The sequence below is a fragment of the Dromiciops gliroides genome, chromosome 5 (assembly GCF_019393635.1).
Source record: "Dromiciops gliroides isolate mDroGli1 chromosome 5, mDroGli1.pri, whole genome shotgun sequence".
NCBI lineage: Eukaryota > Metazoa > Chordata > Mammalia > Microbiotheria > Microbiotheriidae > Dromiciops > Dromiciops gliroides.
In genome coordinates, this window is record NC_057865.1 from 162,632,495 (window position 1) to 162,655,976 (window position 23,482).

Consider the following 23,482-nt stretch of genomic DNA (forward strand, 5'->3'; position numbering starts at 1 on the left):
TGTTTTAATATAAACATCAGTTCTGAACAAAAACAAAATGACATAGATATTCCAGTAATGAAAAAAATGCTTTCTCAAAAGTTACTATGATGCCACTTCTTCTTCTTTTTTTTTTTTTGGCAGGGCAATGGGGCTTAAGTGACTTGCCCAAGGTCACACAGCTAGTAAGTGTCAAGCGTCTGAGACCAGATTTGAACTCAGGAACTCCTGAATCCAGGGCCGGTGCTTTATCCACTGTGCCACCTAGCCGCCCCATTATGATGCCACTTCAACAGTAATTGCTTCACATTTTCCAGTGTCCTGATCTGTGCATGTCACATGTAAAGATCCATCCCTACAAAGAAAAATGCACAGGCTTGTTATTAAAAAGTCATGGAAATTCTTAAAGTACTTGAGTACTACTTTCTAGAAAAAAAGCTATAGCAACTTTAGTTTTCAGGGAGCAGACTTTACATATGGAATAAATGTTTCATTTCCAAGGCTTTAAACAGAGCATCTAATGTGCCACACTTATGAAGCTTCCCCCCTTTCTCCCTACCTTAAAGCAATCTCTAGATCATTTGGCTAAAACAGCCACTTGTGATACTGTAATGATTAGAATGACGCCACCTACTGGAGACTTACTATAGGAAAGCTCCACCATGAGGAGAATGCCTCAGAGGGCAAGGCCATGTGGCTTTTCCTTGACGTAAGGAAGTGACATTTGCTCATGGGTGCTGTCTATCAAGGCTACCAGCCAATCAAGTTGAGAAGCCTCCTATTTTCTGGGAGGGGACAGGAAGGAGGAAGGAGGGCCTGGGTGGAAAGCTCTGGGTTTTTTTGGTTCCTGACTTGGTGGTGACTGGAGGAAAAGACAGAGAGGAGCTGAGGAAAGATAGGATTGTGAGGTTGTAAGAATTCTGTTCTCAATCTTTCTCTTTCTATATTTCAATAAACCCTTAAAAATCTAAACTCGTTTTATCAGTGATTTTAGTCAGTTTCCCTCAAAGCTGGGGGAACAGATTAGAACCTACATTTAGAATTTTAAATTACACAATACCAAATTTAAGTTTAAATTGTGTAGACTTAAGATGGGCCAGAATATATTTCAGTCTAATCATTGAGCACAATGCAACTAAACAGCTCCTCAACTATACATTGCAACGATTCTTAACTCATGAAAAAAGTCCTTTATATTAGATGATTGTAAAAGATTCGCTCGTAATAAATGATTGTACATTCTTCTTGTTATGAATATATCTTCAAAAATCCCATATGCTTATTAATTCATTATGGCACTGGCCTTACCAAGAGAGGAAAAAACTGCTTGATACTGTTGTCAGGTATATCTTGATAACTGACTCTCTACATACTATAAAGAGTTATTATTACATGAGAACCTGTGATAATGACATTTAATATTTTTATATTATGTGGGACCAAAATGTGGTAAAACTGGGCCTGGAGACACTCTATGGCAACAATAAAGAACTGACCCTATTTTTGAGCAAGGAAGCAGTGGAAATTTTACCATATAATTTTCAAGGAAATAAGACTGGATATTGCTTAAATGATGTTTTCTGAAAACAGCAAAGCCCACTTTTTTTAGGTTAGAAGTATAATTAAATATAAAGTTTGATTAGGATATATTGTAATTTACTGGAAAGAAACATGATTTATGCAACAAAATAATGCTCAAGGCATAAAGAATAGTTTGCTTATAAACTCTTTGTACATATCAATGACTACTTGTCAACAAGAACAAATTTTTAGTACTGAGTAGATTTTGCCTAGTTTTCAAAAAGTAAACCAACATGGGGCAGCTAGGTGGCACAGTGGATAGAGCACCAGCCCTGGAGTCAGGAGTACCTGAGTTCAAATCCAGCCTCAGACACTTAACACTTACTAGCTGTGTGACCCTGGGCAAGTCACTTAACCCCAATTGCCTCACTAAAAAAAAAAAAAAGTAAACCAACAAACTGATTCATGAAATACTGAAATGCTCAAAATATAAAGACTATTTTTTTTACATCAGTAAGCATATTTTCCTTTTTGTACCTTTTCATGGTAAGAACAGCTAGTATATCATGCAGCCCATTTTCTTTTTTATCTAAATCCTGGAGTATAATCTGTTTGAGAGAAAGAATGTTAGAAAAGATTCAACAAAGCATCATCTTAACTCATAAATTGATAAATTAGCCATCTCAAATGTTATTATAAAACCCATAAATGTTCAATCTTGCTCTTATATGACATACTTAAAATTCAGAGAATAAAAATTATTCTTTTTAAATTGGATACAGCTTCTATAGAATGAGAATTATATGTGACAGGACCAGACTAGAGAGAGTAGATAGGGGAAGAAATGAAGAAGTATGTATCCCTCTTTATTCTTTTGTATAAGGTAATTACAATGGTGTGTGAATTACTTGGGACAAGCAGACAGTTTCATGACTTTATTTTGTGACAGCAATGATTGTGTATAGGTCATTTTTTTTTTAAGGCTGGGGGTGGGGTGGGGTAGGTGGGGTGATGTGTGAATCTATAGCTAGGCTGACTTCAAATGTCAGATCTTGACCAGATGAAACCAGCTTGAGCTGTCATTTCCACCTTTAGTTAGTTATCTGTAGATTAAATGCTAGAATTCATGCCACACACATACTCCACTGCTTTTTTTGGTTGTGTTTTTAATTCTATGTGTATTTAATTCTATTATATTACTTCAAGGAAACAAGTAAATGTAGCTTTTAAAGAGAACACTTTCAATGACTGTTAGAGACACTTCAGGGATTATACAAGCCCACAATGAAACAAGATGAACTGTACCAAAGCACAAAGGAAAATGGGACTGAAAAGGAAAAACATACTAAGAAGTAACAAATGACTATTGCAAAACTGACCAACTTAGAAAACAAGCAAAGACCTTCAGAGGGAACTGGAAGCTAGAGGAATTCTTACTGATTCTTCTAAAGAACAGTATAGGTAGGCTTCCTAAAGTTGGAAAGACAGTAAAAAAAACAGAATCAGAGTGGGGGGTTGGGTGGGGGTGGGGGTAAAGGGTGTGTGTGTGTGTGTGTGTGTGTGTGTGTGTGTGTGTGTGTGTGTGTGAAGCTGTCAACTATTATAAAGAAAAATTACTTATCATAAGCCAGTCAATACAAAGACTGTAGTACTAAAGATTGGGAAAATAATTTTTTACTGATAAAACTCCCTTTAAAATTATTTTTTTTAAATCAGGAAAAATCCACCTTCTCACTCTCTTACCCCAAACTCCCTTTCCCTAATTAAGAACTAAAGAAAACAAAAACCCTCTTGCAAACACATATACTCTAACAAATCTCCACATTGGCCATATCCAAAAAAATGTCTCATTCTGTATTATTCTTACTACCACCTCTTGTATCAGGAGGGTGGTAGTAAGATTCATTATTAGTCCTCTGGAATTGTAGTTGGTAATTATATTGATCAGAATTCCTGATTCATTCAAAGTTATTTGTCTTTATACAATGTTGTCATTGTATAAATTGTTCTGGTTCTGCTCACTTCACTCTGGAACAATTCATCTAAGTCTTCCCAAATTTCTCTGGAACCACCAGCTTCATTATTTCTTATACCACAGTAATACTCCATCACATTTATATAACAACTTGTTGAGCCATTCCCCAATTTATGGGCACACCCTCAGATTCCCATTCTTTGCCATCTTAAAAGAACATCTTTAAGAGTTTGTTTTTTGTTTAGGATTAATCTTTTAATCTACCCTCCCTGATTCATACAATTCCTCTTTTATTTCCCCATTGAGTGAACTGTATTTCTATACCCAATTGTCTATGTATGTATGTTTGTATATGTGTATTATTTCTTTTTTGACCATTTCAGATGAGTATGGAATTCAAATATTAGCTGCTCTTCCTCCTTGTGTAGCTCTACTTTGTGCCCCTGCTTATATGAGATAATTTTCCCTAACCTTCTTCCCCACTACTCCCACAGAACCATTCCCAGGCCTTATCTGATTATACTTCCTCTATGACCCATGATGATGATAGGGTTCAGGGAGGGGAGTACATGTATCAACTCCCCGTATTAGAATGTAATTAAGTTTATCCCCCGTTCACTGTTCATTCATGCTTACTTTTTAAAAATGTTTCTCTTAACACCTTTATTTTAACTTCAAAGTTCCTACATAGCTCTGATCTTTTCATCAGGAATGTTCTGAAGTCCTCTATTTTAAAAAAGGTCAATTCTCTTCCCCTCTCTCCCTCTGACCTCAGTTTTGTTGATTAAGTTATTATTGGCTGTAAGTCTGTATCCTTTGCCTTCTGGAATACTGTATTCCAAGCTTTCTGCTCTTTCAAAGTGATGGCTGCTAAATTGTGCGATCCTGACAGTGGCTCCTGAGTTCTTGAATTCTTTCTAGCTGCTGGCAGCATTTTTTCTTTGACCTGTATGCTCTGAATTTTGGCTATGATATTCCTGGGTGTTTTAACTTTGGAATTTGTCAGAAAGTCAATGACAGATCCTATTTACACTGTCCCTCCATTTTCTTTTAAAATTTCTTGGGGGGAAAAAAAAGCTATCTAGGCTCCTTTTGTGGTCATGGCATTAAGACAGTGCAATGATTCTCAACATTCTCCTTAATCTTTTTTTTCCACATGGCTTGTTTTTTACTATATTTTATATCTGCTGTTCCCCCCCCCCCTTCCATTTTTTTACTTCGTTTTAAAACATCTTATTGTCTCATGGAGTCATTGGCTTCTTTTTTCTTTGCAGGGCATTAAGGGTTAAGTGACTTACTCAGGGTCATACAGCTACTAAGTGTCAAGTGTCTGAGGCTGGATTTGAACTCGGGTCCTCCTGAATCCAGGGGCTGGTGCTTTTATCCACTGTGCCACCTAGCTACCCCTGAGTCATTGGCTTCTATTTGGTATGTTCAGATTTTCAGGGAGTTCATTGCTTGGGCAAGGTTTTATACTTCTTGCAGTAAATTATTCCCTTTCTAATTTTTCTTTAATAGTTCTAATTTCTTTTCCAGTTTTTTCCTCAAGTACTCTCACTGGACTGACAAAAACACTTTTAAATCTCGTTTCATCTCTCCAAGGAATTCTAATTGAATTTGTGCCCAAGTTGTTTTGTTTTTTCCTTGAGGCTTTGCTTATAGATATTTTGGCGTCATTCTTTTCTTTTAGGTTTGTCTCCCAAGCATCACAGTCATTGCAATATCTCCTTATGGTGGGGCTCTTCTTTTTGTTTGCTCATTCTTCCGGCCTCCTTTCTGACTTTGAATTTTATGTCAGAGCTGATCTCTATACACTTACAAAGGGAAAACCTGGGCTGCTTTCTTGAAAACCCTTGCCTTTCTTGGTCTACTGAGTGTTATTTTAGGATCTCAAGGACAGCTTAGGCTCAGGACCATAAACCTTCCAGTGCTCCCAAAGTAGTCTGACATAGGGCAAAATGAGATTGTTCTCCTAGTCTGAGCTGTGCAAGTTCCAAACCTGCATCTAGTTCTGAGGAACAGGAGACTGCTGCTGGACTCGGCTGCTATCCCCCAGCAGGGAAGCTTTGCTAGTTCAGTGACAGAACTGCAGCCTTTCCTCTCCCCTCAAGCCCCTCCCTTTGATTTAGGGTTTCTATCCTGCAGAAATTCCTCTACAGGCTTCAGTGTGGTTGAGAAGTTGGATTTGGCTCACAATGCTGCTTGCTTGTTTCTGAGCTGCCTGCCACCACTCCTGACCATGGAAAGTCACTCACGGGAGGAAGTTTTCTCAGTCTGTCCTGGATCTGACTCAGAACTGGGTAATGGCCAATGAAGCTGGCAGTTAGCACCTTCCAGGTGAATATCTGGGCATTTTCGCCAAACTATAAAACAATTATAATCTGGGGCTTTTTTTTTTTTCAAATCTCAGTGGGCCTGAAAGTCTTGTTTCCACTGAGGAAATGAAATTATGAACTCTGACAAATCTACTGATATACTGAAAAGCAGAATTGTTCCAGAATAACAGAAAGTACTAAATGGAGATAGAATACTGCATCGTGAGCATTGTACAAATCACAAATGGTTAAGAAATTTATCTAAGAGATGGAGATAAACATGCTTCAGTGGCCTGGGAACTTGTGATTTAAACTCCAGTGAAAACCTTACCAAGGCTAAATTTGGAAAAATAGACTATCAAAGGTATGCTTAATACTCAGTGTGATAAAAATATGGTTTCATGATGAACAACTGAAGAAAAAGTATCAAAATACTGTGATTTCAATACCAAATCAGTTAAAGCAAGGCACTGTGGCAAAAGGATATGTTGCATTTTGGGTTTGGTTTTGTTTTTTAAAGATGTTAAATACTGAAAAGTTTATTGTATAAGTTAAAATGTAATTATTTTATATTGTTCCAATTAATCTGCACTATGGGTTTCTAAACTGGAAAACTTTATGCCAGATGAAAAAGTGATTTCTCCCTCCTCAAATTTCTCATGGAACCATACAAGGTAATCCTTCACCCTGATCACTTTCTGCCTTATATCAGACTTAATTGTATACATGAGTATTCTTGTGTATCTCCTCTTCCTTAATATAGCATTAACTCCTTATAGGCAAAACCAGTGTTATTTTTCATCTTTAAAAACTTCAGACATAATAAGTAATTTGTACAAAGGCACTTAATAAAATTGAATTAAAATTTTCTGGGACCAAAATTGTCCTGTTTTGAATATGACTGGGTACAGTGGGTCATTTGTTTAGCTTTTCTCTATATCTTAATTCTCTGCTGCAATTTCTCTGTGATCAACATAAATCAGACCATATCAATCTATTGGTACTAAGGAAAAACAAATGGAGGAAAGGGAATAGATGTTGCAACCAAATGTATTTTTCCATCTTGATAAATCTTAAATTAAAAGAGCATGGGGGCAGCTAGGTGGCGAAGTGAATAGAGCACCGGCCCTGGAGTCTGGAGTTCAAATCTGGCCTCAGACACATAACACTTACTAGCTGTGTGACCCTGGGCAAGTCACTTAACCCCAATTGACTCACTTAAAAAAAAAAATTAAAAGAGCATTTTCATCAAATAGTGCTTTCCTTTAAAAAGCAACTTTCTTTTTGTTAAACTAAACAGAAACCTGATATATGCTTGCCATTCTACATATACATAATAACAGTTTTTCTGAAAAGCTTTTTATAAATTGATTTTTTGAAAATTAAGTACTTAGAACTTGGGCTTTAATGTCTGTTAACATTACAACATCTGTGACTACCAGTGGATCTTGCTCTTCTTTAACTCTTCTTCTTCTTCTGTACATAACTTTAAAAAAATGTCCTTTATATTGTCCATAATATTTTTGGTATATTTCAGTTCATTTTTTGTTTTGGCTTTCCTAAAACTAATCTTAGTATTATGTGCCACCGTATTTGTATCCTTCATTCCTATTTCTGCATATGACCTTTCCACAGAGCAGTTGTTTTACATGTCTCTCTTGCTTTCTTCCTCTTTAGGAATATATGCAGTTGTCAGAACGCCATTTCTCATTCTTCTTGAGCCATTTTTCCTTTTAGAAATCTGGTCCATAGGACTCTGCCTATTCATTTTCTGAACTTCTTGAAATCTGTTAGCATGGTGTAATGTAAAGAGTACTGGATCTATAATCAGACACCTGGGTTAAAGTCATGCTTTTACCACTTAATATGTGTGACCTTTGGAAATATAATTTAACCTCAACAGGTTTCGATTTCCTTCTGTATAGAATGGGGGGGCTGGACTAGATATCCTCTAAGGTCCCTTCCAGCCCATAGTTTATGATCCTATAAAATCTAGGGTTACATGTCTGACTGACTATGGGCTGTATCCTTTGGCTACTTCAGACTGAAGATAACATGGTCACATTCTCCCAAGGTTCTTGTTCTTTTCACATCTCCAACCAGATCTTTTTTGGTCATAATTAAAGCCAGAATAGCAGTCCCTCCTCATGTTGCTTTCCTTACTTTTTGAAAGAAGACTGTGATGAAATAATGAGATTTAGCAGATACTCAAAGACCCACCTGGAGATTAATCTAGACTGATTGAATCAAGTGAGAGCGATTAACTGCTGATTAACCTACTTCAAGTTAACTGGATTGTAATCACACCTTGAGAACACCTTCAGAACCAATGGATTTGGATGACGCCAACCAATCAACTTGAAGCAGTGTGTGAGGACCGCCTCTGTTCCAGACCTATAAAAAGCTTCCACAATCAGCTTGCTGGAGAGAGTTCCTGATTAAAGCAGGCTCGTGGAGGAGGATTTGAGGAAGAAACAGACCAGGCTGGAACTCTAGGCTAGGTAGGACTTCTTTTTCTTAACTTTCTGAACTCCATGGGAATATCTGTATGCTTTAATAAATGTTTAATGCCCAAGGACTGGTGCTAAAGCTTCTAATTTAAGGTGACCACAATTTAGATTTTAAACATCACAAGACACTATTAGTAAGATAAGTCAAGAATTTATCCTATGCTTTTAGTATTTTAGGAGAATGAGAGTTTCAGGTGATGTATGACTAGATTTCTCCATCCTGTACCAGTCTGTATTAGCAAAGCTTCATCTATAGCCTCTATCTGGCAAATTTACCTGTAGTATGCTACCATAATAACAGTGCTTCTGTATTACTACATTTCTCACCCATATAATCTACACTGGACTCCAACTAGAGCTATGATTTCAGTGTAATAGGAAAGTCACAGATGAGGAACTTCTTCTGCCAATGTAGAATGGAACATTCTCTGAAACTTAAAATCTTAAGGACAATTGCCCAGAGCAATTGCCCATGGTTACACAAACTGTTTGGTTCTGCCATGGCCCTTCCTGGCTCTGAAAATGGCTCTCCATTTACTACACCTGCTTCTGTGTGCTTCTAAATTCAGATTCAGGGGCAGTGGAGCAGAAGCACATTTCTTGATACATGGTGCTTTTTAGCTACACCTTCTCAACAATGTTAAAGCTTGGGTTGTGGTATGAATCCCATTCACCGAAATCTTAGTGATAAGTATTAGCTTGCACTTGCTTCCTTGCAATAAAACTTGGAGTTCACATGTTAAACGACCGATTATGATCTGAAAGCATACATTTGTGGCCATCAACGCTGGTCCAATTTTATTTCCACTTATTTCCTTCTCTGAATCACTAGGCACCCAATTATTAGTTTTTAAAAAATTGTCATGTAGCCCATGTATAACATAGTATTCAATTTTTCGGCTGTAGCAACACCACATACAGTAAAGTTATAGATATAACTTTAGACAGATAATACTCTAGAAGGAAAAGACAAAAATTTGTTTTTGATAATAATATATAAACTCAATACTCTCACCTGTGCAAATTTATTTTCATCTTTTGCAGAATGTTTTCCTATTGACTCATAGAGTTCAAGACACACTGAGGATATGCTTCCAGGGGCTTGTAATGTGTGTTGTCTTCGGGCTGGCAAAGGAGTCCCTGATGGGAACAGTACGGTGAATCTATTGGCTCCTGATTCATCCACTCCCTAAATGTGCAAAAACCACATGAATATGATTAATTTTAACCTAATGAAGTTTGTTATTTTAGATGGTACATTATCTTATAAGGATGTTATAACAAAATTTAATGTTTTATTACAAACTTTAGAAAAGGTGAACATACCTTCACTAAGATATCTTTTGCAGAACATTCAATAGCAAGAGGTTCTTCTTCTAATAAAATATTTTCTTTGCCAACAAGAATTCCTGCTTCTGTAGCTGCACCAATAGGAATAACCTCATCAGGAGGAATTGAATTCAGGAGCTCCACAGCTGGAAAAAGATCTTTAATCAGCTGCTGCAGCTTTGGTATTCGAGCCGACCCTCCACAAAGTACAACCTGGAAAAGAGTGTTCATTCTCATTGTCTGGATAATGTGTTTTTCAGAATTAAACAGTATCAATCTTGTAATGAAGTATTAAAAACTCCTTGGAGCTTTTAAAAGCATCCTTAATTTTAATCAGGCATTTTGTGAAATTTTATTAGAAAGTAATAATAATAATAATAAGTAATAATAATTTCATATGAAATGAAATATTAGATGACATTTTGTAGTTACGTAGTATCTAAGAAATACTTAATTTCTTAGGTTCCTCATAATGTCCTGTTTCATATGGAGTTTTATCATCACAAAAATTCTGCTGTCATACTTGCCTGTGTTATAGAAATGACAGTGGACTCCTAAGGCTCATCTAGTGGCACACACGCCTGACAGACCCCAGCAAGCTGGGAAGCATGAGTCAAGTAGGAGTGTGGTGATAGCTGGTAAGGATGTTCTCTGAAGACCAACCAAGCAAAGCTTGGAGAGTCTTATTGTCAGGGGGGGCTATGTGGTGATGATTTTTCCAGACATAGCAGCTATCAAAGATAGCTACGACAACTTCCAGCCAAATAGCTTCCTGAACAGGAGGTGGATACTCAGCTTCCACATGCCAGAAAACCCTTAAATTCACGTCAAACCAAATCTAATGAAAATCTACAGTAAATTACTTCTTCTCTAGAACTGCACAAAGGATCAGCAAAACATGTGAGGGCAACAGGAAATGGAGACTTCCAGTGGGACCAGTGACAGGTGCATATGTAACCTGAAAAGCTCTTTGGTGTGGAGGCAGCAAGACTGGAAGGTTTGCCTAAGACCAGGAGTGGTCAAGAAGACTGTGGGTGCAGACCTTGGAAGTGCTAAGTGGCAATGACCAGTGTGTAGGATGGCAGCATGCTGACTGGAACACCTGAAGCCCAGGGGATCCAAAGTTCCTAGCAACCTGGATTGAGATTCCAAAGAGGAACTGAAGACCCAAGTGCTTTGGACTTCAAAGAACCAACGGAGGCCTAACTATGGGAGACAGATGGCATGCAAAAGAGTAATGGGGTGCAACATGTTTCTGGCACAAAACTCTAGCTCAGGAACTGAAGTTGAAAGATGAGTAAGTTAAAAAAAAATACCAGTATCAAAAATTATGAAAAATCTAAACAGAAATGCCCCTAAAAGAGAGAATAACTCCATAATGATTAAGCAGAGAATCAAAGGAAAAAATGGACTTTTCACAAGGACAACATTAATACTTAGAATAAATGAAGATAAAACTGGTATGTGACTTGAATATTAAAAATAACAAAATTAGAAGCAAAGCAGATCATAAACCTTTCATAGCTATGGGTTAATTGAACAAGGGACAGAGGCATTTACAAAAGATAAAATAGATACTTTTAATTACATGAAGTTGAAAAGCTTCTACAAAAAATAAAATGCCTCTAGTTTAAGAAAGGGAGACAACTAACAGATAAGACCAAGAGCCATTCCCCAATAGATAGATGTGTTTCAAGGATATAAACAAACAGTTCTCAGGACAGCTAGGTGGCACAGTGGATGAAGCACGGCCCTGGATTCAGGAGGACCTGAGTTCAAATCTCACCTCAGATACTTGACACTAGCTGTGTGACCCTGGGCAAGTCATTTAACCCTCATTACCCCGTCCCCCCCAAAAATAAATAAATAAAATAGAATAACAAATAGTTCTCAAAAGACAAATTGTAAACTATCAACAACCATATGAAAGAATGGTCCAAATCATTAATAAAAGAAGTGTAAACCAAAATAATTTTGAGGTTTCTAACAAAATAGTAAAGATGGGAATGGTCAAAGTTGGAGGGGTTATGGGGAAACAGGGGCACTAGTGTTTTACTGGTGGATAGAGTACCAAAACAGAAGAAATCACAAAGCTTCAAAATACATAAATATTAACAATTTACTGAAGTAGAAACTATGGTATGAATTTTTTGTCTGATGTAACAATTGGAGTGATGCCACCTGCTGGAGTTACTATAGGAAATCTCCGCCAAGAGGAGAAGGCATCTGAGGGCAAGCCATGAGGCTTTTTTTTTGGTGTCAGGAAGTGACATTTGCTCGTGGGTACTGTCTATCAAAGCTACCAGCCAATTAGCTTGGAGCTGTGTGTGCATATGGATGGGATATTTCCGGTTCCACAGGAGGCTTGTGGGACGAAGAAGGGGCGAGGCTTGCTCTCTTATGTTCTTTCACAAGGACCTCAGTGGGGAGCAGAAACAGGAGATGCGGGCTCCCCAAGATAGATAGCTGAATCTAGGCCTCTTTCTCTCTCTTCACCAAATTCTTATTCTCCTTAATAAATGATTAAAATTCTAAACTCTTGCTAAAGCTTATAATTTATTGGTGACCACTCATTAGATATTTTAGACAGTATAGCTAGATAGCAACTTTACACTGGGCTATGGGAAAATAAATTATAGCTTACTTATATTTTGGATTTGCAAACCTAAAACAGATGCTTAGCAGAAATACTTTAAAATATTTACAGTGATATAAATTTTATCATTATGGTAGTCAACTTTTATATTACACTTAGAAATCACAAATCCTTCTATTACCTATGCCACAGAACAGCATTTTTCTAAGCATATAGCACTAAATTACACATTTTTTCTGTGATTTAAAATCCCCTAAAATTCAGGGATTTTAAATCCCCTGAGGAACCCACGGGATCCTGAGTTATATCCAATACTAGGACATATAGTGACTTTCAATATCATCTAATAAGGCAGTGGTATCCAAAGTTTTTTGATCTTGTACTCCATCAGTGGAAAAAAAAATTGTTTAGAATATCTATGTATATTTACTCATTTAAATAACTTAGACATAATACTTTAATAAAGTATGTAATTATAAAACATATAAACTAAAGACAATATCTAAGCCTAGAGTGAACAGGGAACCACTGAAATTTAATGAGTAACATGGTCAGATGTGCACTTTAGGAAAATTATTTTGACCAGCTGTGTAAATGATGGACTGGAGAGGGGAGATACCAATTAGGGGGCTATTGTAATAGTCTAAGTGAGAGCCGATGAGAGAGTGTGCTTGTATTAGTATAGAGAAGGGGACAGATGGAAGATGCTGTGGAAGCAGATGTAATAAGATTGGAAATGGTATGAATGAAGGTGAAAAGTCAAGAATGACATCAAGGTGGAAAAAATAATAGTGCTCTCCAAAGGAAATTCTTAAGTTCAGAAGAGGGGTGGGTTTGATGGGAAAAATAATCTAACGGGTGCTGCAACATAGATGATCATAACTCATCCCATACTTGCTCATTCTGTCCCTCCAAAAGACAAAAAGGAAGAAGGGGATCTGGTGCTCTTATCAGGTGATCTGAGGGACAGGACATGAATACACTTTAGGGTAAGGGGAGTGAGTGAATTTTGCCTTCAGTTATTCCTTATACAAATGCCCAACTGCCTCTGTGGGAGTGTATACTGTGTAGAGAAGGGAAGATATTGGAAGGCTGCAGAGCAATAGGAAGCCAAGGTGGGAGGGGGTAGAGTGGAAAAGTATTTAGTAATAAAAGCATTTAGTAATAACATAATGTAGCTATACTTTGGAGTCAAGTACTGTGATCTGTCACCTTAGGGAGAGTGGGATATGACCCACGTTCTTACCCTTAGGTTGGTAGATTACTTACCGCCTTGGACTATGACAGGCCTCACTTTAGAAACCACTATTTCTTTTTTTTTTTTGGTGGGGCAATGAGGGTTAAGTGACTTGCCTAGGGTCACACAGCTAGTAAGTAGGCCACATTTGAACTCAGGTCCTCCTGAATCCAGGGCCAGTGCTTTATCCACTGTGCCACCTAGCTGCCCCAGAAACCTCTATTTTTAAGGGACTTTAAAAAATAACAAAATATCTACCAGTTGGCACTAAAAGTTTTCATATTTTGATGCTTCCTTTCATAAAACTGCATACAACTGACAATTCCTTCTCCTAGCACAGAACCTAATAAAGACCTTGAACTTGTCCATATAATACCAGTCTATGGCATAAAGAACATTCTACTACCAGAGTATCTTTGAACCTTTTAGAGTTTGTTACAAAAGACCCATCCCAAGGCACATGATGTAGGGATTGGCATAACTATAGGATGCACTTAGCTAAATAATTTTTAGCTCATGAGAAACATCCTCACATTCTCCTCTTTTTTTTTTTTTTGCAGGGCAATGGGGGTTAAGTGACTTGCCCAGGGTCACACAGCTAGTAAGTGTCAAGTGTCTGAGGCTGGATTTGAACTCAGGTACTCCTGAATTCAGGGCCGGTGCTTTATCCACTGCGCCACCTAGCTGCCCCCCTTCACATTCTCCTCTAAGTTTGTATGTCACTGCAATCTCAAAAGTGAATAGGACAAGGAAGAGCTATAACTGATGTCCCCTTGTATGTTAGGATAGGAAATTGGGGAAAAGTTAAATTAGCCCTCAGCTGTTGACATAGATAGTATGAATTAAACACTGAGCTCCTTGAGAGCAAGGACTTTCTTTGGCATATAGGAGACACTTAATTTATTCATTGACAGACTAACTACCAAGTGAAGAAGGAGAAAAAGAATGGTTTATCTAGACTTTAGAGAGGTTTTCTCTAGAGATAAGCAAAATGTAACAGTCCAACCCTAAATTTCTGGGCCTAAATAAATCCATCCTTTGACAGAATGCTCTTTTCTATTTGTATGATTATTAGTATTAAAAAAAACCTAGTATTACTGGCTTAATTTTATGTGATAACATACTAAGAAATCTTTAAAAAAAGTCTTCACAGAATGTAATACTTTTATTCAAAAAATTAAGTACACATAATATGTTAGTACAACTGTAAATAGACAGGAACTCAAATAGGAAATATCTTAATTCTATGTCATATAAAGCTCCTAGAAAATCATTCGTGTTCAGTAAGAATGGAGAGTAAACACTAGAATACGAATGAATCTGTTAGTTTTAAATCAAGTATGGTTTCCTAACACCAAAATTGGGGAATACAAAACTGTATCATGTAAACCCGAATTTTTTAATGGAGATAACATAACAAATAATCTTCCATTAGCAACATTAACTTCCTTTGGTTGTAAAACCCTTTTAAAGAACCATTTTCAAAATGTCTCACAAATTTAAATAGCTCTTAAAATCAACAGAATTTTAAACCGCCAACACCACAAAAAGATCTTAAGAGCAAAATGCCTCCATCCAAATGCTTTTTAAAGTAAATCTTAGCCATAATATAAATGCTCAAGTGTTAAATAAATTGAAAGAACTTATTCTTTATCACTGAAGGGTATTACAAGTGCATATTACAAATAGTATACAACCAACTAATTTTAAAAAAATTCACAAGCACATACTCATAAAATGTTTAAATAGATATCAGTACTCTTTCTTCAGTAAGACAATAAACTACCTAACTCCCTCCTAGGTTGACATCATATAATTATATTAACAAGAAACACATTAGGAGGGAAAATATGCATTACCTTGTTGATGTCATCTGATGTAAATTCAACTTGTTCCAAGAGATTTCTGATAACTTCTATACATTTATTAAAAAGTGGTGAACAAATAAGTTCAAATCTGGCCCTACAAAAAAGAAAAAAAATGAAAATGTTTAGTTATAGTAAACATGATCTATTTTATATGAAAGAGTAATACTTAAATAGTTAATGGAAAATGACCTGTTATAATATCAAAAACTGTAATAACTGTGTCACACCCCTGCCTCCCCTTAATAAACTCCACATGCCCTATTACCTCTAGGACAGAATATAAACTCCTCTGCTACATAACATTTAAGCTTCTCAAAATTTCAGGTCACTCCCTCCTTCAAAGCATTCTACAGTCCAATAATACCAGCCTACTCACTGTTCCTTAGATATAATTTTCAATCCCCAAATTTCAATCTCTTTGCCCAGGCTATCTCTCACTTCTGGAATGTTCTTCCTCTTGGCATCTGTCCCTTAGAATCCCTGCCTTCCTTCAAGACCCAACTTAAAAACCTTTCTTGGTCTCCTCATATGCTAGTAACCTTTCCTTCTAAAATTACCTTGAATCTACTCTATATATCTCTTGTATATATCTATTAATGCATCTCTTGTCTCCCTCATTTTCTAAAGAGCTTGTAAGCTCCTTGAGTGTGGGGACTATTTTCACTTTTTCCATAGTCCCAGGTCTCAGCACAGTAGTAGGCACATATTAAGTGCCTTTTAATTAGTTGAGCAAGCTCTTGGCCTATGGTAGGTAAACAACTTAACAGTCCAATGGCATTTTATTTTAAAGCTCAAGTTTACAAATGTTTGAAGACATTCAAAGTCAAGTTCAAATAAAAATATAAGTAGAAAACCTGCCACAAAACCCTCAAAATATCCTAAGAATATCTAAAATATTAACAATACTGCTAATAATTAGCCATCTTATCAATCTTTTATCCTGGACAAGAAAAACATTAAAAAACCCTAATAAGTCAATATCGACAACTTATTAAATGCCTAAAGATTTCATATCAAGATAGTAGGAGCACTAAGAACACAAATGAGTTTAAAACCAACGAAAATAATGTAATCTTTGGATATTTAGGAGCACATTAAGATCCATAACCCTCTAAGCCAATTTCTGGTGACATCTTATAACTCATTCAATTATCAAATCCACAGCTTGAAAAGGATAATTAGACTGAGTTGAAAATTTCTCTGTTTACAGGCAGTTTTGCTTACATGCTATCTTAAAGGGGGAGGACAGTCTTCCTGTGAACACTAAGGGAAAAAATTCTTTCAATGAAAGAACAATCAGTTGTTGACCACTTCCTTGATTTCATATCAAATGATAAAGAAATCATATGTGATTTTATGGACACTAACCTTATGCCACTATGGATGATCAAGAAGTAAGTTCAATAATGTCACAGACAGATGGCTAATTAAATAGTATCACTATGGATTATCAATCTAGTGTCTAATAACTATTAACTATCAGTAAGTCATTACAGGCTCTGTCAAATTGAGCAAAATTACTTAGAGATACTTTGTATATAAAATGATATGGTCTACATGATTTTAAGAACTTCAAATTAAGAACCTTACTTCTTCAAATTAAACAAACCAAATGTGGGAACTTTTTCACAAATTATCTTCAGCTGTGGAATGGAAAGGCATAGTATTTAGTATGTCAAAAATACTGCCCAAAAGTAAACAAAGAAATGGTCCTTTTTGGTATGACTCAATAAATAAGTTTAGTTTGTAAAAATCAATTATTCAACATGATAGAAAGAATTTACCTTTTTATTCAGTCTTACCTGGACACATTACAATCAAAATCTAGACCATCATACAGTGAGTCAACAAAACAGTTTGCACTTCCCAAGGTTGATAAAGAATGCTTTGCAACATCTGCACTGTTCATTAATTTCATCATAGCTCGGGCATTTCCTCTTACATCATGTTTAAAGGACCTAAATTCAAAACGAAATCTCTGAAGCTTAAAAATCATTGGGTCAGTGAGGATTCACAATTCACAGAAAAAAAATGAGTAAACCCTACGGAAATAACAAAGTTAGATTACTATATCTATTGTCTATATCTCTATCTATATATCAGCATCGTTTACTTTCCAGGTTCTAATTACTTTGGATTCTTCAAATTATTTTGTAAACATGCCAAAAGAAGATCTCTAATTCAAATAAAAAACCAATTTATTTAGTGCCTTGAACTGTTTACTATTGAACCAAATTATGCTGATATCTTTTTCCTATACGCATAAGGCCATTTTCATGTAGATACCAGGTATTTTTGCTGATAAAGAGGCTAAATAAAGTTATATGACTGGGTCAAAGACATTGAACTAAAATTAGAAACCTAGATCCTTTACTTTTACAATTTTTAATACAGCCTCAAAGACATGTTGATTTCTGACACAGTATTATGAGAAGCCAAGCCAAGTAACAATAAACTGCACAGGGTTATCTTCTTTAAAATAACTTGTCCAAAAAGAAAATGTCATGTTATAGTATACTATATCAAATATATCTTCTTGCCAAAGAGAACAATGAGTGATCCATGTGTGAATAGCAACTACTTCAGGCAGCACATTAGTTTTGGGAAAAACTCCTATTTGACTGGAAAGTGGTTTCAATCTGCATCAATGAAGGGAGTACCTATACTAACAAAATAACAGATCCATGAAATAATGAAGTAAGATGGGGCATAAAATTGATTCCATAAATTTGTATGATACTTAAATTGGAACAAAGTACCAGAGAGTTATTTGTTATTTGCTTAAAACAAGGGCTTCGGGGTATTTTTGAATAGTAGTAGCACTTTTATTTTTGTACACCAGGGGGCTTTTTATTGGGGTCAGGTGGGGTGAGTGGACTTGTTGGTATGGAAGATATCATTTAACAAAAGAGCTGAAAGTGGTAGCATCAGAAAGGTTGGTTTTTAATGCCTATATTTATGCCTTTTAACTGTACACCTGAGATCCCCGTGCTATCCTGTTGCCCCACTTCCAACTCTTACTATCCCTGTCGGGTTTTGCTAACTGCTTCATTACTTGGCCTATTACTTGAACCCCATTGAGAGCCTGGAACAGAAATACAGCAACAGTAGAAACCAGAAACACTAAACCAAAACAACATTTTCCACTTCAGTTCTACTTCATGGAAAAGATACTAAGCTTTTTGAAGGATTTTTTTCATTTAACATAATTTGATGAAATCAAATCAAATTAGCCTAGCACATTCAAAATACAATTCCTTCAACAATGTTGTCACATGATCTAGCATATTGCAGGGCTTGTTAGAATCCAATTTTTTTTTACTCTTGCCCATTACAATGAGATCTGTCCAAAACCGGAGAGCAGCATTTTGAAATACCACTTAAGGGGCAAGCTCAGAGAATAAGATGCCATGATTATCTTTTTGTAAGGGGATAAAAAGTCTAGACTACAGGTGTGTAGTATGACTGTCAGTTCTTCCACTATTTGGGGACAGTGAGAAGGTTCTGCAGGGCAGTGAGCACTAAAGTTCAGAATTCTGGAATCTGTTCAGGGTTCAAGAACTAAGAAAACCCTTTCTCTCTTAAAGCATGGCAATTTCCATCAGCTAATTTAAATAGCTAAAATAATAACACTTTAAGAGAAACAGGAATACAAATATTTATCAGTTTCAGAACTCACCTCTGAAACTCTGAAGCTAAATACTGGGCCAAGGCTTCTGTAAAATACACACCACCTATCCTGTCATCAGTGTTTGTCGCAAGAACACGGTACATTCCACTGTTCACTTCTATGACACTAATAGATAAAGAGGTTCCTCCAAGTTTATAGACCAAGACATTGCTTTAAAAAAAAAAAAAGATTTTTAAAAAGAAACACGAGTTATCAAAGAATCATAGCATTTTAGAGTTGGAATAGCTACTATCATTGACATTACAAAATAAGGTTTCTAATGGGTTAAATAACTTGGATTAATAGAGTTGTCTAGGATCAAACAGCTGGATAGAGGCAAAAACAAGACCTAAACCCAAGCCTTTTGTGTCTTATTTACCTTGTCCAGTGCTCTTTCTACTTTATATTATGAAGAAAAATTCTGAACAGTTTAAGCTTAAGAATGATAAAAGTTAATGCAAGTTAATGTAAAATGAAATCTAGAAATCTTATCTGCTTTAGGAAAGAAAATTTCTCACTAAAATCTCCCTATAGGAACGGTATCAGAGGTTTAAAAAAAGTGTTAATATCAATGGAAGTACCACAAACACCCCACTACTACAATAACGGCGTCATATTGTTTGCTAAAGTATAAATAAAACTTTGAAACTAAATAACTAAAAAGGTTCAGAGCAAATTAGTGCCATAGTTCTCTCTCTCTCTCTCTCACACACACACACACTCACACTTACCCACCATTAATAATATGCAATATTGGGGCAGCTAGGTGGTGCAGTGGATAAAGCACCAGCCCTGGATTCAGGAGGACCTGAGTTCAAATCCAGATTCAGACACTTGACACTTACTAGCTGTGTGACCCTGGACAAGTCACTTAACCCTCATTGCCCCACAAAATAATGATAAAATAATAAGAAGCAGCAGCAATATTAATCTAGAGCTATCTAAACAGCTCCAACTGTTTTACTTACACTAATATTTAGTTTATAATATTCTAGTAAGATATGAGGGAGATAAAAGAATCTGGGCAACTCAGAGAGCTGAAATAGATGTGCTTATAGTTGCCTAAGTCAGACCCAAACTATTTTCAATAACTAATATAAACATAAAAACTTTTAAATATTGTACCATCAGAACAAGTCCAAAAACCCATACTGATTTTTCTTCCTTTCTTTTTTTTGGGGGGTGTGGTAGGGGGCTGGGGGGTGAGTAGGAGGGAATGAGGGTTAAATGACATGCCCTGGGTCACACAGCTATTAAGTGTCAAGTGTCTGGGGCCGGACTTGACCTCGGGTCCTCCTGAATCCAGGGTGGGTGCTTTATCTACTGCACCACCTAGCTGCCCCTGGTTTTGCTTTCTAAACTTTTATTTTGGTCATGGTTTTCAGGTAGTCTAGTGATTTTCAAATTATCTCTCCTGGATCTATTTTCCAGGCCAGCGGTTTTTCCAATAAGATATTTCATATTGCCCTCTATTTTTTTTTATTCATTTGGATTTGTTTTACTGTGTCTTGGTTTCTCATAAAGTCAATAGCTTCCATTTGTTCAATCCTGATTTTTCTTTATCTTGAATCAAGCCAAATTTATTCAAAAGTGCCTACTGTTGTTTCTCAGCCTGTGACCTGTGGAGTGATTGGTAGTGAATTAGGATTTGAGCACCAAGTAGAGGCTTGACAATACCTGAAATATCCAGTTCTTCCTCAAAAAAAACCAAACAAACAAAAAACCCCCCCAAAAACAGTACAGAATTGGGAGATCCAGAGAAGGGAAATATAAGATTAGCAAGGACTGCTGATGCTCATTCTTATGTTCCTGTTCCTATTTATTATGGAGATTACTTCTGTTAAAAAAATTCTCACCAAAAGGACCTAAAAGTCTGAGAACTACTCAACTAAGTGACAATGGCTTTAGATACAATTGCCAGTAAGTGAACATTTTTCTCAGTGAATATTTACAACTTTAATACAGTTTTTTACCTTTTCCCCGTGGGAGAATCTTGTCCAATTCCATAAGCAAGGAGAGCTGCAGATGGTTCATGAATTAATCGCAAAACATTAAATCCAGCTGCCCCAGCTGCTTCCCTGTGAACAATGTGCTTTCACTGTATTTAATGTCACTTAGAAACTATTCAACTGTAACATTTCTAAGAATACTAAAGATTTTGTGTGATTTTCCTAATATTTCACAAACAAGACATAAAAATGAAAAGTAACTCAGTAAATTGCAATCTGATACTTTAAAGATTGCTCTAAAATGGATTTATACCAGTCTTTAGCAGTGACATGCAAAAGTACATGAAACACAGATGTTGCCACATGAAAATAATTTTTTCTCTGCTTAAAATGGTATGCTCCACAATCTACTTTAAAGGGAAGTTACGTTTGTTCTCCTGAAAATGAAAAAAGAATTTCCAAAATGCCTAACTTTGTACATTTTTAATTGGAATCAAAACAATTTTAATACCAAATCTTGTCAATAATTTAGAAGACTGAAAATTAAAAGAAAAAGTAGCATTAGTAAATATTTGCCTTTTCAGGCTTTGGCAGATATTGAAGTGCATAACTGAAACTCTATTCCTACAGAACTATGTGTAATCTCTGATTACATTTAGCTAAAACTAAATGCAACCTTATTTTATAGATCTAGAACTTAACATGGGTTAAAAAGTGATGCAAAAGCACTCTGAAATTGTATATTTCCATAATTTTTTTAAAGCATGAAATGAAATCTAAATGTTATTTATAAAGAACCAAAACAAGATAGTAGTTAAAAAAGAGTGGCATCAATCAAACCAATTAAGAAAGAACCATGTCTAATTTTATCTTCTGTTGACATCTCACTAAAATTAGAGAATAAGGGTCACTAATGATCCTAATGACATTAGATTTAAATCTGATTTTACTTTTAGCTATGTGAAGTTTTAAAAATTTAATCCCAAGAGTTTTTTTAAACTCCTTTAATTAACCCCCAAAGAAAATACCTCATTTCCTACTTACCCAAGAGCATTCTTTTGGTTTTCTCCAAAATCAAATGGAACAGTAATAACTACATCACTGACATCTGAGCCCAAGGCAGACTGTGCAGTTTCTGTTAAAACACACACATACGCATTTTTAAAGCTATATTGCACTGGTTAAAAAAAAAAAAAGTGAATAGTAACACCAGATATCTGTGGTGTCAAATGCTTCTTTGACAACTCCCTTTTTGCAATTCCTATGTTATCTCCCTAGCCTACTAATTTTCTTCCCCAGCTTTCCAGATGATGGGCCTTTGGTGCCAGCCATTCTGAAGATGAATCTACTTTAAGAGATCTGGGTTCCAAACAAGTAAAATGAATGTTTCACCATTGTTTAGGCATCAGGAATGCAGTTTTAACTCCCCAACTCATCAAAGAATAACATTTGAGCTGGAAAAGATCTTTCACAGAGGATCAAGGACATGAAACAGCTTGTCCAAGATCACCCAGATATTTTGTGGTCGAGCCAAGAACAGAAATGGGGTCACCTATTCCAATGGTTGAATGGTTCCAATAGTATTCAACCTAGTCCAATGATTTTTCAACTATGCTACCATCTCACACAGCTCAAAAATGCTTTTCTTTCTGCCAATTGAAGCCCACTTCAAAAGATCAATTGAGAAACGCCTATATTATGGACTCTATTCAATACCTTTCATTTTACTAAATATCAGTTTTACAACATCTTCTGGGTTAACAAGCTTGGTTTCTTCTCCAGTATCTATTTCATATTGGAATTTTCCATTTTTTTCAATGACCTACAAAGAAAGAAGCATAATTAAGTTAAATAATAAAATAATTTTTCTATACAAAAACGTACATTCTTAAAGTTATATGTGATGGATGACCATCAAATTATCTTGTGCTCTGGGAATAACAGGATTATACTCACAGGACATTTACTTTCTGTGATGTATTTCTGCACCAGTGGGTCATCAGGGCTGTCAATGTAAAAAAAAGTGCTATGTATTAAAGTCCAAATTATCAAAAGAGACTAAAAATTATAATTTGATTTCCCCCAGTATCACTGAACTGTAATCATGAAAATACATTAAGATACTAATTCAACATTCTCTAATTTATATGAAATAAGATTAGGCAGGGTTAAAAAAGACATGCTATATTTAACAATGGTTATTATAGCAATACTTTAAAAAAAAGTATACATATTATTTAGTTTAATATTATATTTACTTCCTGTTCTGACTATGCTACCAAAAGTGGAATTTATAGTGGGGGGAGTAAATTTTTATCCCATTGATGACTTTCTATAAGTTTTTACCTGTGATCCCATGGTCCCAAACCATAAAATCAAGATGGATAAAGAAGGCTAGAGAATCTATGGTTGCAGCCCAGGCTATGAAACCTACATTAATCTACCACAATACTTACTTCAATGTCTGAACATTGCAAAAAGAACCCCCAAATTATGAGATAGAAGCAACAAACCTATATACCTGTACCTATGT

General features: G+C 35.9%; 1 protein-coding gene across 2 annotated transcripts in view; it reads right to left on the reverse strand.

Annotated features, from left to right (window-relative positions):
* Positions 1–137: 137 nt before the first annotated feature.
* Positions 138–23,482, reverse strand: part of HSPA14 (heat shock protein family A (Hsp70) member 14) — a 33,107-nt gene continuing 9,762 nt past the window's right edge. Inside the window, exons 4-14 of one of the 2 annotated variants that reach the window (XM_043965887.1) lie at positions 22,906–22,954; positions 22,666–22,771; positions 21,994–22,084; positions 20,974–21,078; positions 19,010–19,171; positions 17,133–17,288; positions 15,322–15,424; positions 9,627–9,842; positions 9,316–9,489; positions 2,038–2,108; positions 138–334 (exon numbers count right to left, since the gene is read on the reverse strand). In XM_043965887.1, coding sequence (XP_043821822.1) covers positions 256–334; positions 2,038–2,108; positions 9,316–9,489; positions 9,627–9,842; positions 15,322–15,424; positions 17,133–17,288; positions 19,010–19,171; positions 20,974–21,078; positions 21,994–22,084; positions 22,666–22,771; positions 22,906–22,954 — 1,312 coding nt within the window. In that variant the 3' untranslated portion in view covers positions 138–255. Of the gene's footprint in view, positions 335–2,037; positions 2,109–9,315; positions 9,490–9,626; positions 9,843–15,321; positions 15,425–17,132; positions 17,289–19,009; positions 19,172–20,973; positions 21,079–21,993; positions 22,085–22,665; positions 22,772–22,905; positions 22,959–23,482 lie in introns of both variants that reach the window. The other variant, XM_043965886.1, reaches the window with a different exon arrangement.